This window comes from Rhea americana, unplaced genomic scaffold (genome assembly GCF_003343005.1).
Source record: "Rhea americana isolate MKP2758 unplaced genomic scaffold, rheAme1 scaffold_11, whole genome shotgun sequence".
In the NCBI taxonomy this organism is placed as follows: Eukaryota; Metazoa; Chordata; class Aves; order Rheiformes; family Rheidae; genus Rhea; species Rhea americana.
Genome location: NW_028185150.1, coordinates 6556802 through 6570585, shown reverse-complemented (window position 1 = coordinate 6570585; position 13784 = coordinate 6556802). Strand labels below are relative to the sequence as shown.

Below are 13784 nucleotides of genomic sequence, written 5' to 3'. Positions count from 1 at the left end.
AAAAGGTAATGAATCCATGTTAGATTTACAATGCAAAGTGGTTATGACCTAGTATGTTGACCAGTAGGTTTGATGTCCATTGTTCCCTATTTAGCAGTCTTCAAAGGGTCCATCTCACAGTACTGTCAAGTTCAATGTAAAAAGTACTACAGTTTGGCTTAGATTGTTTGGTGAGAATATTCATTTTCATTAGAGATTCTAGAAAGGATTGTGCTCCAGTAGATACTCTGACCATCGTGCACATCTTCCTCCTTCATCCAAAGCTATTATGACATGCTGTGCAGCAGAGCTGCTTTGCTTAGTTTAATCAGCCCCATTTGTCATCTCCAGCTAATGGTTCTCATCCCTACTCCATCTTCTCATTGTGCTTCCACACAGGAAATGGCAAGAGAGAAGCGCTGTGGCTGAAAAATATCTACTCTGATCAGTTGCCCAGATCTGTGCCTCACTGAGGTCCTCAAATAGGGCACTAGAACAGAGGAGGGGACCACATAGTGACACAGGTAAGGACACAGGGCTGTGTAAACCCACTTTGCCACCTTAAGAAATCCAACCAAACTGCAACCTCGTCTATGGCCTTCAGTCTAGTAAGATCGGCAGAATTACAGCCAAAGATGCTTTAAGACTTTCAGGTCTTGACTCCAACCACCCTGCTGGCCCAAAGCTTTCCCCCCCCCCCCCCCCCCAAAACAATGGCAAAGGACAGGAGGATAAGGTTTCTCTGAGCTGACTGGTTTAATTTTGTCTGTTTTTTGCGGATAAGCATTTAACACAGCTGTATCTCCATTTGAGTGATGAGAATAGAGAGGGGTCTGTAAAATCTTCGCACCTTCAGGATGTCATGTAGGACACCTGTCACATGAAATAGGCTTGAAAGGACAAGAATATCTTTTATGCACCTGCCAGTTGTCTTGTGTATAGCACTGTCAAACTAACCTCACACTGATGGATAAAAAAGTACGGTCTGATCCTGCAGGCTGTTCACCGTGAACAGATTCCTTTCTCTCAAACAGGAAAAAAGCTGTAACTTTTCCTATCTTTTTGAAAATGAGAGATTTAATCCTTTCTACAGCTTGCAAATCTGCTATTCACCCCCTAGTGGGACAAATGAGATTTTATTTTTAAAAATTCTGGGATATTTAGTATTTCAATTCTCTTATTATTTGAATTTAAGATTTTTTCCCTGTCTGTTACCAAAGCCTCCACTCAGTTACCTTGAAATACTTAACATTTCACCTCATGAGAACTTCCTGAAAATACTGTTTCCTGAGAAACAGCTATATGCTCCTCATAATGTTTTCTGGAACAAGCATATTAAACCTCACATAAGTGACAAAATTAAGGAAACATAAAATAAACATGGTATTAGGAAAGAGTGGGAGGAGTTACACTGGTTTCTCTGCATGCCATAGAGAACTTACAACAGTTCTCTTCAGCTATCCAGCCACAAAGCTATCCAGCTTCAGCTATCAAGAAAAGGTAATACGTAAGACAATGTGTATAATGGAGAAATTAATTTTTATTTATTTTTAGCTTTTACACTTCAGTTCAAAATATCACTCCTGGTTTAATTACTTTATCATGTCTGACTTATGAACAAGGACAAAATGTGGTCCACTGCCAGTATGATAATATTTATCTAGGATCAACAATTTTACATGAAAGGTACTGCCATCCCACTCAAAATTACTAACGATACAAACTGAAATTCTAGCAATCTAAAAAATCTTACAAGACTTCTACATTTTAAAAATTTGGATTATTAAAAAAAATCTATTATTGATTAGTTTTTCCTTTTCATATAATTTATCAAAAAAAAAAAAAAAAGACCAGGAAATCACTAACCTACAAACTAATCATTCGATGTACTCTGTGCAATGGGTGATCATTTTTGCCCTGAGAACCTCTAAGCCTAATATGAGTGGAATACTTTTTCTTTGTTTGTCTGTTTTAAGGAAAATATACTGAAAGATCTGTCTGTCTACCATTTGGACAAAGCTATTACATTATGTCATTACAGCAGAGTAAATGGAGTATGAGCTCTGGTGGCAATATACTCACCATCATACTCTGGGAAATAATCAACTAGATGGGAGTACATGATTTTCTCCTCTAAAAGATCCTTTTTATTTAAGAACAGAATGACTGAAGAATTCTGGAACCATGGATATGTGATAATTGTCCTAAAGAGTGCTTTGCTTTCTTCCATTCGATTCTAGAATAAAAAAAAAAAAAAAAAAGAGAGAGAGAGAGAAGAATTTACATGGTGACAATTAGGAAAATTATTATGAAAACAAATTTAAAAGAAATTTTGAATTCAATCTATACAATTCCACTATATTTGATAAACAGAATCATCTCATCTTTTGAACCTTCTTACTGAAGCATAATGTTTAACCGACTCAATTACAATTCACAAATAGGCTATTAATTAAATATGCAGGCAGTTTTTCTTTTGCAAATGAACATGAAAACTGTAACAGGTACTGTTGTAAAATCTGACTATGCACAGTTATGACCAGCTAACAAACTTGTGGGTATTGAAATGCAAGCAGTTCAAGGCAGGGACAAATGTACCACAACAAGATGTAACACCCAAGTCAAGTTTTAAGAACCTGATTTGGTTTATATGTCTTTCCTAAACTTTACCAGCAAATAACTTAACTCTTATAAAGAGATCAGCTTCAAAACAGTTACAGATAGATTTGGCATTTACCCATTGATAACTTGGGACTATTTCCCACATGCGAAAGGCTTATGAAAAATACCCCTCAGAAATGGTAAATTTGTTTCTAATAGTCTCATGCCAGCCTTTACTTCAATTGATTAACTGCTCCTGAAAAGTACTTTGTGTTATAGCTGAAACAGATATGAAGCCTATCTACCACTACGTTTGTAAGGGCTTTCTGATACTGCAAAATTACATTGTGCTTCTATGTAATTCTGATGAACTGTTAGGTTGACATGATGCAGTCAGTAAACAAACAGACCATGCTGATCTCAGCACCAGGAATTAAGTCTACTTATTTCTTTATTAGGAAAAATCTAAGCTAGGCCTGGTAACTACCTACAAAAGGTTTTAGAAGCTGCCTCCTGAAAACAACAGTTTCATCACACAGGAGGGCTCCAGAGAACAACAGTAAGGAGGTGAATTCTGCAGATTCTGCTGTTGCTAAGCCATGCAACAGTCTGTCAGAAAATTCAGACACTTTTGCAGTAGATCTATTCTGACTTGCATTAATTTGCATTTTAAAGTGACCTGCATAAGCACGGAGAATAAGAACTCTAAAAGAAACCGATAAATTCAACTTTGAAGTTGTTGATGGTTTAGCCATATTGTGTCATGAGATCTTCAACAATTTATCAAACTTTACAGCCTGTTGGAGTGGTGGTTGAGAATAAATAGCCAAACTTACGGAGGGAGAAACTAAGGTAGAGGAGTAAAACCCTTGCTTTCTTGCAATTAGTTCTTATGATTCACTTTGATTTCAATGGCGCAAGGAGTTCAATTACAAAATATAAAAATCAAACTATCAGAAGAGCTGAGTATAAAACCTAAGTCTTTTGATCAATCATTAAAGCATAATCAGCCATGTTTCCTCTCAATGCTCTGTACAGACGTCTTGTCTGGACAAGACCCTATACAAAGGCTATATAGCCACAGCAATAGAACGTACATAGCAATAATTTCATTTTGATAGTTTGACAGAAAAGATAGGGAAAGGTAATGTAAACTTGCAAGTCACTGTTTCAATTCTAAGTCTCTACTTAAACTCATTAATATCTTCTAATCTGACATTCATAGAAAGTAAAAGAGCATCAGCAGTGGATTAGCAGTGTGTTCTTTTACAGCAAATTTATGAGCTATCGAAAACTTTTAAATAAGAAGAGTGCGGAGAAAACAAAGATAGAACTTAGTTTTATAAAGGTTACCTGCTTTCTGCAAAAACTCTTAAAGTGTTGCAACATATATATAATCATATATATACGATCATATAAATATATCAACATATAATGCTGATACTTCTTTCACATTCATAACACAGAATTGCACAGACAAAATAGTATATCAGTTTCATTAAATATGTGATCCATGCTCCTGGAAAGCTCCAGAAAAACAGTTTTCAAAGATGGTTATTAGACACACAAAATTAATTTTCTGTTTGAAACATGCCAAACAAGATGAAGCAGAAAAGACATGCTAACTAAATTCATGTTGCTATTGTGCATAAAAATTTTTTTAGCATCTTATCAACTACAACATTACTTCTGTAACTGCTATAAATCACAAAAATACCAGAAGACACATACTATAAAAAATAAAATATTGTATGTCTTCAATGTAAAAAGAGTATATATTGCATTATACACCAGTTACAAATTCCACATAATAKGAACTCCAGGCTATACCACATAATCACTGTTTTCCTATTACAGGTTTACAAATTTCTCTAAAGGCCTTTTGGACCTAACTTCAGGCATCCGCTCTAAGTCTCTCCYGGATGAGGTATCTACCAATGACAAATAGACAGAGATGAAGCAGGTTTCCATGACTTTACAGAAAGTTCAATTAAGTCAAGACCAGCCTGAGATCCCTAGAAAGACTTGCTATTGAAAAGGTGGTATAGAAGATGTTCTTCTGAAAAATYAGTATCATATTATAGGAAATAATTATTGCCTTGAGAAATGATTTAAAGAAATGGTTAATGTRTAGCCCAACAGAACTGAAAGAAAGGCTAGATTGCTATAGAAAAATACATAGTTCAGGATTTCAGTAACTGACTGAAGTCAATAAAATACTATTGGATTACCCTGGCTTCATTATGTTCACTAGTTTAGTCMTAAGTTGCACTTCATAGAGAAGTCACTTGCCTTCAAAAGTCATCCAGTTAATTGTACTTCCAGAAACAGCCAGGCTAAGTCTGAATCCATCCCTGAATTCTGGGAGAACAGRCTTTAAAGTGGCAACAGCAGTGGACATCCATCCTTGCAAATTTTGTGTTCAATCATCCAGTCATGAACAAAAYTGACATAAACCCAGAGGGTTGGGAGAAATGATAAAAAGCACAGTACACTGCCAGAATCCTGTGAAGGAGAATTGTTTCCCAAGGTTCAGAGGATCTTGCTCTATACAGTGGTACCAGCTGAGGCTATTGGGAAGGGAGTCAAAAGTCTTGCAGACTAACTGGTAGGTCTGAGGAAATGTAACTACCTCAGCACAGGGATTATTTCAGGGTGTACAATACTACAACAAAGCCTGTAGCATCTTATACTGCAAAATGAAGGAAGCAGTTGTGACTAAGACATCAGGAAGACTGGAGAAACACTTTCTAAAGCAATTGGTGATAAGCTGTCCAAACCAGGTAAGAAAAAGGTCACTCTCCTTTGGTCACTCTCACAATCCATAATTGAGAGGCCAAAGAATTTCCTTAATTCTTCTTAAAGAAAAGGCCACATAATGCTGCTGTCTGCACTTAAAACAGAGGGAAGACTTCAGATGTCACCAGTTATCTTCTCTTAATACTGGCTGCATTGCAATGATCTGCAGATAACTCTGCCCTCTCCAAAGACATTTGCAGCAAGATAATAGAACAAGAATGCCAAGAGGACAGTGCAGTCACTTCCAAGGATTCAATGCAGGTATCGTATCATTCATATATTTGTGTCTTGCAAAGATATTTGTGTCTTGCAAAGCTTTGTAAAGATAGTAATTTTAAAAAGTTCATATTCCCTTTGAGTTCACTGCATGTTTTCTCCAATTGTATCAGCCGGTCTAATAAAAGATACTGCCTCCTCCTACATATCATTCTTGTTTTTGTGTTTGTGTATTTTATGTGGGAACCCTCTGAAAGAAAAGTGCTAGGTATATATGACAGTATCATAGATTACTGGGCTGTTATTGCAGTGATATGCTATGGTGGCACCATAGTTTTGACCAAAGAAATCTGAAATGGAATGTTATCTCTGTTCCTTCTTTTCTTTTACAGGTCTATTGTTAGACCTATGTGTTTTTTGTAACACATAGGTCTAACAATAATATCATAGTTGAAAACTTTCGGAAGACTTGTGCTGAGTCAGAGGAGGGGGAAAAACCTGGCAAATACACACCTGAACTTCACAAGTCCGTTCTTTCTTTTAAAAAACCCACATTTTAAACCATTTTTGTTGCCTGCTTTTTTGCTGCCACAAGTTACACTTACAGTTTTAAAGTGTAAGAAATAAAGTTCCTATCATACTTTAAAGAGAAGATAAATATTCCCTGTATATTGACCATACTTGTATCTTCTCCTGGTGTTTAGTTTAATAAAACCTATATAGGGCCTAAATCTTTCATTCCTTTCTGAAATCTCCATCTTCAGGTGAGTGGGTTTTTCCAAAACTGAGCCCCTTAAGGAGGTGAATAAAATGTTTATCAATTGCCTGAATTAAGCGAGCTCTCACTGGCTTTTTCTCCTTCCTTGTCCTTATGAAGAAAGTAGACAAGGAGCTCRTCAAATATGTGCTAAATTCTCAACAGTTTTTAAAAACTGTCCCAGAAGTTACCACTGAAAACTTGACATTAAAATGTATCATTATGAAATACTGTTGATCTCTGACTTCTATGGAAAGGCCCACATACTGGAATAAAACTTCTTTTTGTAGTTTGTGTTTGACAGAGGAGAGACAAAGTTTAACAAAAAGTGAATCCACAACAAAATCAGCATGGAAATGAAATGTTATACCTTAAATACTAATGGAAAGTGATGGACTATCTAAGAAAATATTGCCATTTGAATTTTTGAGTTAAATACACTTTTTGTTAAACTTATCACTAAACAAATTCATAATGAAGGGCAACTGCAGTAAATTTATTTGAAGGTAGCTGATAAATATCCAAGTTAAGCCCCAAAGATAAATATTAGCAGAAGAATTAATTTCTTACAAACTGTTATTAATATGTAAAGAATTTGGATTCAGAAAAGTACTTAAGCACAATTCTAATTATAAATACGCATGTACTTTGACAAAATGACTTTTGCTTACCATCAGGCATTGGTCTTTCTGCAAGCTACTCTATTAGAAATGGGGTAGGAAAACATCACCATACGCTCTTCTCTCTCCACCTAGCTCTTCACAAGAGGAAACTTTCTATACTCTTTGTACTAAGGACCCGTGACACTTTGGAGAATAATTTTCCTTCTATTTCACCAGAATTTATTCATTATAAAATTAGAGACAGTAATCTATGGTTTATTTTCAGTATTTCCATTATTGGCCATGCAGGATGATGTCAGTCATGGCTTTGTCTAGACAAGCCTAGACAGCTTGTAAGGGTGGAGATTTCCTCACCTCTCTCGGTTTCCTCCCAGGGCTAAATTAACCTCCAAGGGGAACCCACTTCCTGATGTTCAGCTTGAACCTCTCAAGCCACAGTTTGTGGCCTCTGATCTTTGTTGTGTTGTTTACCTAAAAGAACTTGTCTCCATGGCATATTTACAACTGCTACTCAATTTGCAGGYCCCTCACCCTCTCTTCGCAGGCCACATACTCTTAGCCCTTGAGCAGCGTAGGGTCAGCAGTTCTGAACTTTCCTGCCTTTCATATGTGTCCCAACAGTCAAGCTGCATTCTTAAATCCTTTCCAATTATCCTTTCCATTCATCTAGAGGTGAATGGAAAAGTGCTGTGCTAACAATGGTGAAAAGAGATTTTAATGGTTGGTCACTCAGATGCATTCTCTATAGAGAATCTATATCTCTATATCTATCTATCTATCTATARATATATAGATATATATCTATATCTAACATCTATTCTGTATAGATGTTTAACAGTAATTGAAAGATGTAAAGATAGCCTGGAGATTTTTCTTTAGTAGATTGTATCTGCTTGAGCAGGTAAAGTAATATAAGTCCTGAGATTCACCTTGAGTGGAGTAGAAGTTCTAAGCTGGCTTCATTATTTCCTTTCAAAGAGATTCAAGGACTACTCCAAAAATAGCAATAATTCTTTTTTTTTTCTTTCTTTCTTTTTTTTGACTAATCAATCTCTTATTTGCCCTGCTCAAGTTTTTCATCCCTCTATTATTCAATGTCTAGAAGCAGAGCAGCTTTTATGGATGTCATGATAGATAAAACTGATTTTTTTTCAAGATGCCATTTCTCCAATGATTGTGCTATTATTTAAAATTTCTCCTGAGCTTATTTTCCATTGCTAATGATAGCTTGTATAACTGCACATTTAACATTTTCCTTCATTAAATATATATGCAACTTAACTACCATAGTATTTTTAAACAGTTTAATAAAGAATATTTGACAACACAAAATTTTTGAATTATTCACTTTCTGAAATATGCTTCTCATTAACAGGGCATACTCCTTCTTAGCTACAGAACAGTTTTATGCTACAGTATTCTTTTGCAGTTAACAGCTTTATTTTACAAGATTTTATGAATCTTCTGAAATGCAGTCCACTTCTGCTACAGAAAATTGTGTGTTYTGTTTTTGGAAAGGGAGCAATTGAAAGTGACATTCCTTTTTTATTTTGGAAGATATGTGAGGTATTGTCTTTGCTCACAGGTCTGCTAGGTAKGTCTGACATACCAAATTACTATATTCTGTCTGAATGCAACACCATATTCTCTAAACTACTCTCTATACTATTCTCAGTATTTTAAGTCTCCCCAGTGTTAAAAAGCTGCCATCATGAACCAGCTCAACATTAGCTAGCAAAGTTCAAAAGATCGGGAAATGTTTTTGAGAGTCTCAATTATTCATAAACCAAAACTCTCTTATGTTAGAAGAAAAACTGGAGGAGACTGTCACAGTCTGTATGAGTATACACGATGAGTTCAGTTCTCACTTAGATAAAAATCAATTTATATCAGTGAAAGAGTAGAAAATATGCTTATACTTTACAAGTTCCTACTTGAACAATGCAAAGAAGTCCCTAGTGTAAGTGCAAATCATTTCTACCATTTTCAGCATTGGACAGGAGGTTACAAAAAGAGCTGTAAAATATTTCATAAGAAAAGCTTATGAATCACAGAAGGAACTCTGGAACTGTTTTTTATGAAAACTTGTATTAGAAAAGGAATTCAAACTAAATTCAAACCAGCTGTTCTTGGCACATTATGCCCTATAATTCATGCATGGTTCAATCACTTAAATCTCTACTAAGCAAGCAATACTAAAGTTTGTATTCACAGCCATTAGGTATGTTTCTTTTGCAACTTTGAAAAATACAGATTCTTTGACTTAAAGTTTAAATCCTTAATTTTGTAAACTAAGGGAAATATGAGGCCACTAATACATTAATTAAACTAGGCTTTCTCAGTTTTATACAGGTAAAGAGTTACGAACCAGTTCTAGAAATAGAGATGGGAAGGAATATGAGGCAAGGCCAGCATTAGCGATCTGACCCAATGTGAGAATGTATACATGTAAGAAGCAATGTGAGGGTAGCCTTGCCAAGCCAAACAAGACAGTGTGGCTGTTTGAAAAGAGGGCAGGAGCAGTGGGGAGCAGTATTTAACAGCTAGTTCAAGCACTAGGTCTGATTTTACCAGTGAGTCCTACCTCATCTACAGCCTAAGGCAAGATCTAGTCTCAGTGGCAATGGAAAATGCTGCAGAAAGAAACTTGTGAATAACTAACGTGTTGAAGCTGGCTAAAGGCTTCTCAGTGCCTGGCAGCTGCAACTTGCTGTGATCTCCCTRGCTTTCCAGGTGCCTGCCTTAAGGAAAATCAGCAGCAGAACCAATTGTTCTGCCATCCCCCAAGACTCGCTGGCTTAGGCAGCTTCCCTGCTCTGCTTATGTCTGCAGGCAGTCCTGTGCGCATGCAGGCATGGTACCATTTCTGGGACTCCACTTCTCTCGCTGCCAATGCTGGCGCAAGCTTCTTACACCCTGCTCAGCACGACCTGAGGCAGCCACCACTCCAATTCAACTATTCCACCATGTAACACAGTCAAAACAAAATGGAGTGGGCAGACTCTATGCGTGAACTGAAATTTGTTAGCTATAAGCAAATCATATAATCTTGGACAATCTTATTCCAGTATGWATCAAACATATCTTATATCAAACATTAAGAAAAAGGCTCTACTTATTCACAAATGATGAGAGTATCCAGTTTTATGACTAGAAACATGTTTCATGAAACATATTGGCACAAATAAGGTGAAATTTCATTCTACCATGTACCTTTTACTAAATAAAACATTTCATACTGATAAATATTTGTATAACAGTTAAACATTAGCACCAATATAATCAGTCCAACAAACTGTTTTCTCGCATCTTTAGCCAAATCTAAACTCTTACTCTGTCTCATTTTTTAAAAGACAAGAAAAGAGTTTACTTCCTTCCACATATTTTTTTAATCCTGTATTTTCAGTCTCATRTTAAGATGACTGATTTCTATTTGGACATATATGGTAAAAATCTCTCTGCTTTTTCTTGCTCTGGAAAAATCTGCATTACCTCTGCAATTACAGAAATAACAGAATTGGTGTAACTTACTGTTCTTTAGCTCTAACAAGTCAAATCCTGAGAAATACCTAAAAAGGACTAAAAGAAGCACTTCAAAGCAATATCTAATGGTACCCAATGAAGGGAAAAAGAAGTATTTCCCAATGTTTCAAGATAAGAGATTGAGTACAGTATAAATCTGAAACAATATAGAATTAGTAGTGGAACATTCCACACAACTAGATGTCTTTATGATTGTCTAGAGTGGCACCTAGTGTGCACACTGTAAGTAACACGCAAAACCTCAAAATACAGCATTATTTTTTTCTCATAAATTATTAGTAATTTAAATAACTTATGTTAACAAAACTAATTTCAAGGATTTCGAGAGACTGAATTTCATTGAAATGTGGAGAGAGAATGCAGAGAGGTTGAGAGATGTATTTTTTTAGTAACAAACTGGCATTGTATATGTATCTATGCTTATGCTGATAACAGACAAATATATTTGATTAACAGAGTAAAAAGGCATTCAAATAGAGATGACACCTGCCAATGAAGAGGAACTGACAAAAGAGAGCTTCAAAAAAGTCCTCAAAGATCACGGAGTAGAGATTAATACTTCAGAAGTTATTTAGTATCACAGCCTGGGATTATTTTAAGTTAACAAAATTTGTGCATTTGAGCCCTTTTGTGTTGGAAAATGTACATTCATTATTAGTCCCTCCACTTTCTAAATAAGGCTTCTAGCAACTACTTAAGTAGCAGCACTGTCTGGGGGCACAGGAAGACCCTGTATTTTGGCTAGAAATATAACAGGGCTGCTGGATATAAAGTTAAATTTGAAAATAAAAGAGGAAATCATGAAAGTGGTAGGTAAATGAAGACACCTCCACTATTTAAAAAGAAATCCATTATCAAAACTAGAAGACCTTTACATTTTCTATAACTAGCCATTTGAGTGAGCAATGGTCACATAAATAYTGGGATGAGTAACTCAGATGCAGTAAGAGACTACTTCAAACATATACTGAACTCAAGAAAGATTTCTTCATTCTCTTTACTTATCTTGAATCTTTCTCCAGACTAGTGTGATAAAAAGAACTGCTGGTAGAAAACTCAAAAGACATCTCTGCAGCCAAGAACTCTCTTTTATACTTTGGAGAAGAGCTCTAACCTCTTCAACACTTTAAAGTTGCAATACTTAATTTGAAAATATATTGCAGTTTTATGTACCCATCCAGGGAGACAAAGACAGATGAAATGACACTGAAATCCACTGAAATCATTGTTTTTCAACAACCATCAAATCACAAAAATATCATCCAAAAATATAGTCCAAATATTGTTGTCAAAGTTTACTTAAAATAAAAATGATTGTTAAATTATTTTTGGTGAAATATCATGTATGCTGGAAAAACAAATTTTTCATAAATACCCACTTTTTGGAGAAAAACAGGCAAAAATCCTTTAAAATAAAATTATCACTGAAAAAGGCTATTTTCTGGTCAATTTCTGGTTACTGAAAAAGTAAAATAGTAGCTTCTTCTCCAGCAGTCACTGCCAATAGTAACATTTACAAGGAACATTTCTAACAGCATCTGCAAATGGTCCAAGCTCGTTCAACCACCCACTTCTATTACGAACCACCCATTTTAATATAGAGGAACAGGCCCGGGCTCTTATGCAAATACTTCTTAATACTGACAGTTTACATTCAAAATATTTTTTCATGCACACACCAAACAGAAAATACAAATGCAGGTGTGTGAACATGTATAATGAGATATAATATATACAGCAAATGGTTTTGGCACAAAAGATAAATGTGCTATTTTTCTTTAGTTTCCAAACAAACAGTGAATTCCAGAGATTTTATTTCCCATGGATATAATATTGTTAAATAATAATGAAGACTGTTTGAGGATTTTAATTCTATCTAGGAGCTCATATTACCTCTCTGCCCTATCCTCAATTGTTCTGGGCTGCTGAACACTGATGAAAACAACAGACTACCAAAGGATTATTACATGTTTTTGCACAATGCAGAAAAAAAGAGAAGTGCTCTGATCTCAACATTGTTTTCTTTTGGCCCTCATCRTAAGCCATGTAGGACTAGCCTGTGAATAAGGAACACAAAGTGCTGGAAGAGAAGTGGAAACATGCCCAGATGTTAAGAACAAGATAGTTCTGATGTAAAAATGAAATACGTTCTTCAGATAATCGCCTCCATGAAGAATGAAGTACTCTGAAAACTTAAAAGTGGCCTCATGCTATTTCATATTTTTGGCCTACATCAAAAGAAAGTGCGACTGGAACATTGTACCAATTTGTCATACGTTAATAGAGCACACTGATGAATATTACAGAAGTTCCATCTAGGCCTGGATACTTATCTATTTTACAGATGTACTCTGTCCAGATTCAAAACATGAGCTGGTAAGCCTGCATCTGCTTACCAGTCTACAAACACAAATGAATACACACTAAAAATACYTATGCGGCTTTTTAGGTTTTCATGCAACTTACTATATTGACTTTAATATGAATATTTTAAACAATCAAAGCAACATCAGTCTACTCTACCTAGAGCAAACTAATGATAATAAAATTTCCCATCAATAAAAAAATCATGTCCTTGCAGAGTGTTTTTATTAAAGTATTAAAGAAAACCTCCTGTAAATTCAGTTTCAATCTGTAGTGACTGCTGAAGTAGAGAAGCCCTAATTTTCTAAATATCCTGTTCTGCAATTATGAGTGCTATTTATGATAGAATAGCAAAATGGTTCTTCATTGTAAATTAATACTGTGAAGGTAGCAATATTACATTAAACATGCCACCATCCAGTACAGTGGAATTCTTCAGGATTTTAAAGCAACTATGGTAAAACCTTTTATCATGACCACAAAGGCACAATCCATCCACTCTAAAGAAAGAACAAAAACTTCCTTTTCACTGGTCAAACAAAACTAAGATTTTTCTGTCTAGAATCACCGAAGAATTTATTTTGGAAAGGACCTCTGGAGGTCACCTATCCAATTCCTTGCTCCCAGCAAGACCTCTTTTGTCACTGAATCAGTCAAGCTTTGACCTAGGATGGAAATCCTACAACTTCTCTGAGGCAACCTGCTCTACTTCACTCACTCATCTGTGGTCATCATCTTTCAGCCCTAGTGATATATGAAAACTGATATATGAAATATAGTTTTACTGAGGCCCACTSTATTTACAGATAAGTCATTAGAGAGTTTTAATAAATCCCTGGTAGCAATGTTTTGGACAGAGAATTTTTAAAAACAGCTTTTCCCAGGTTATTTAAGCTCTACCT

At 35.5% G+C, this 13784-nt stretch overlaps 1 protein-coding gene across 1 annotated transcript in view; it reads right to left on the bottom strand.

Moving 5' to 3' along the window:
* The window catches only part of GNAQ (G protein subunit alpha q), a 129508-nt gene that overhangs the window by 5211 nt on the left and 110513 nt on the right, over positions 1-13784 (bottom strand). Inside the window, exon 6 of the mRNA XM_085313528.1 lies at positions 2062-2215. Coding sequence (XP_085169654.1) covers positions 2062-2215 — 154 coding nt within the window. The remainder of the gene's footprint in view (positions 1-2061; positions 2216-13784) is intronic.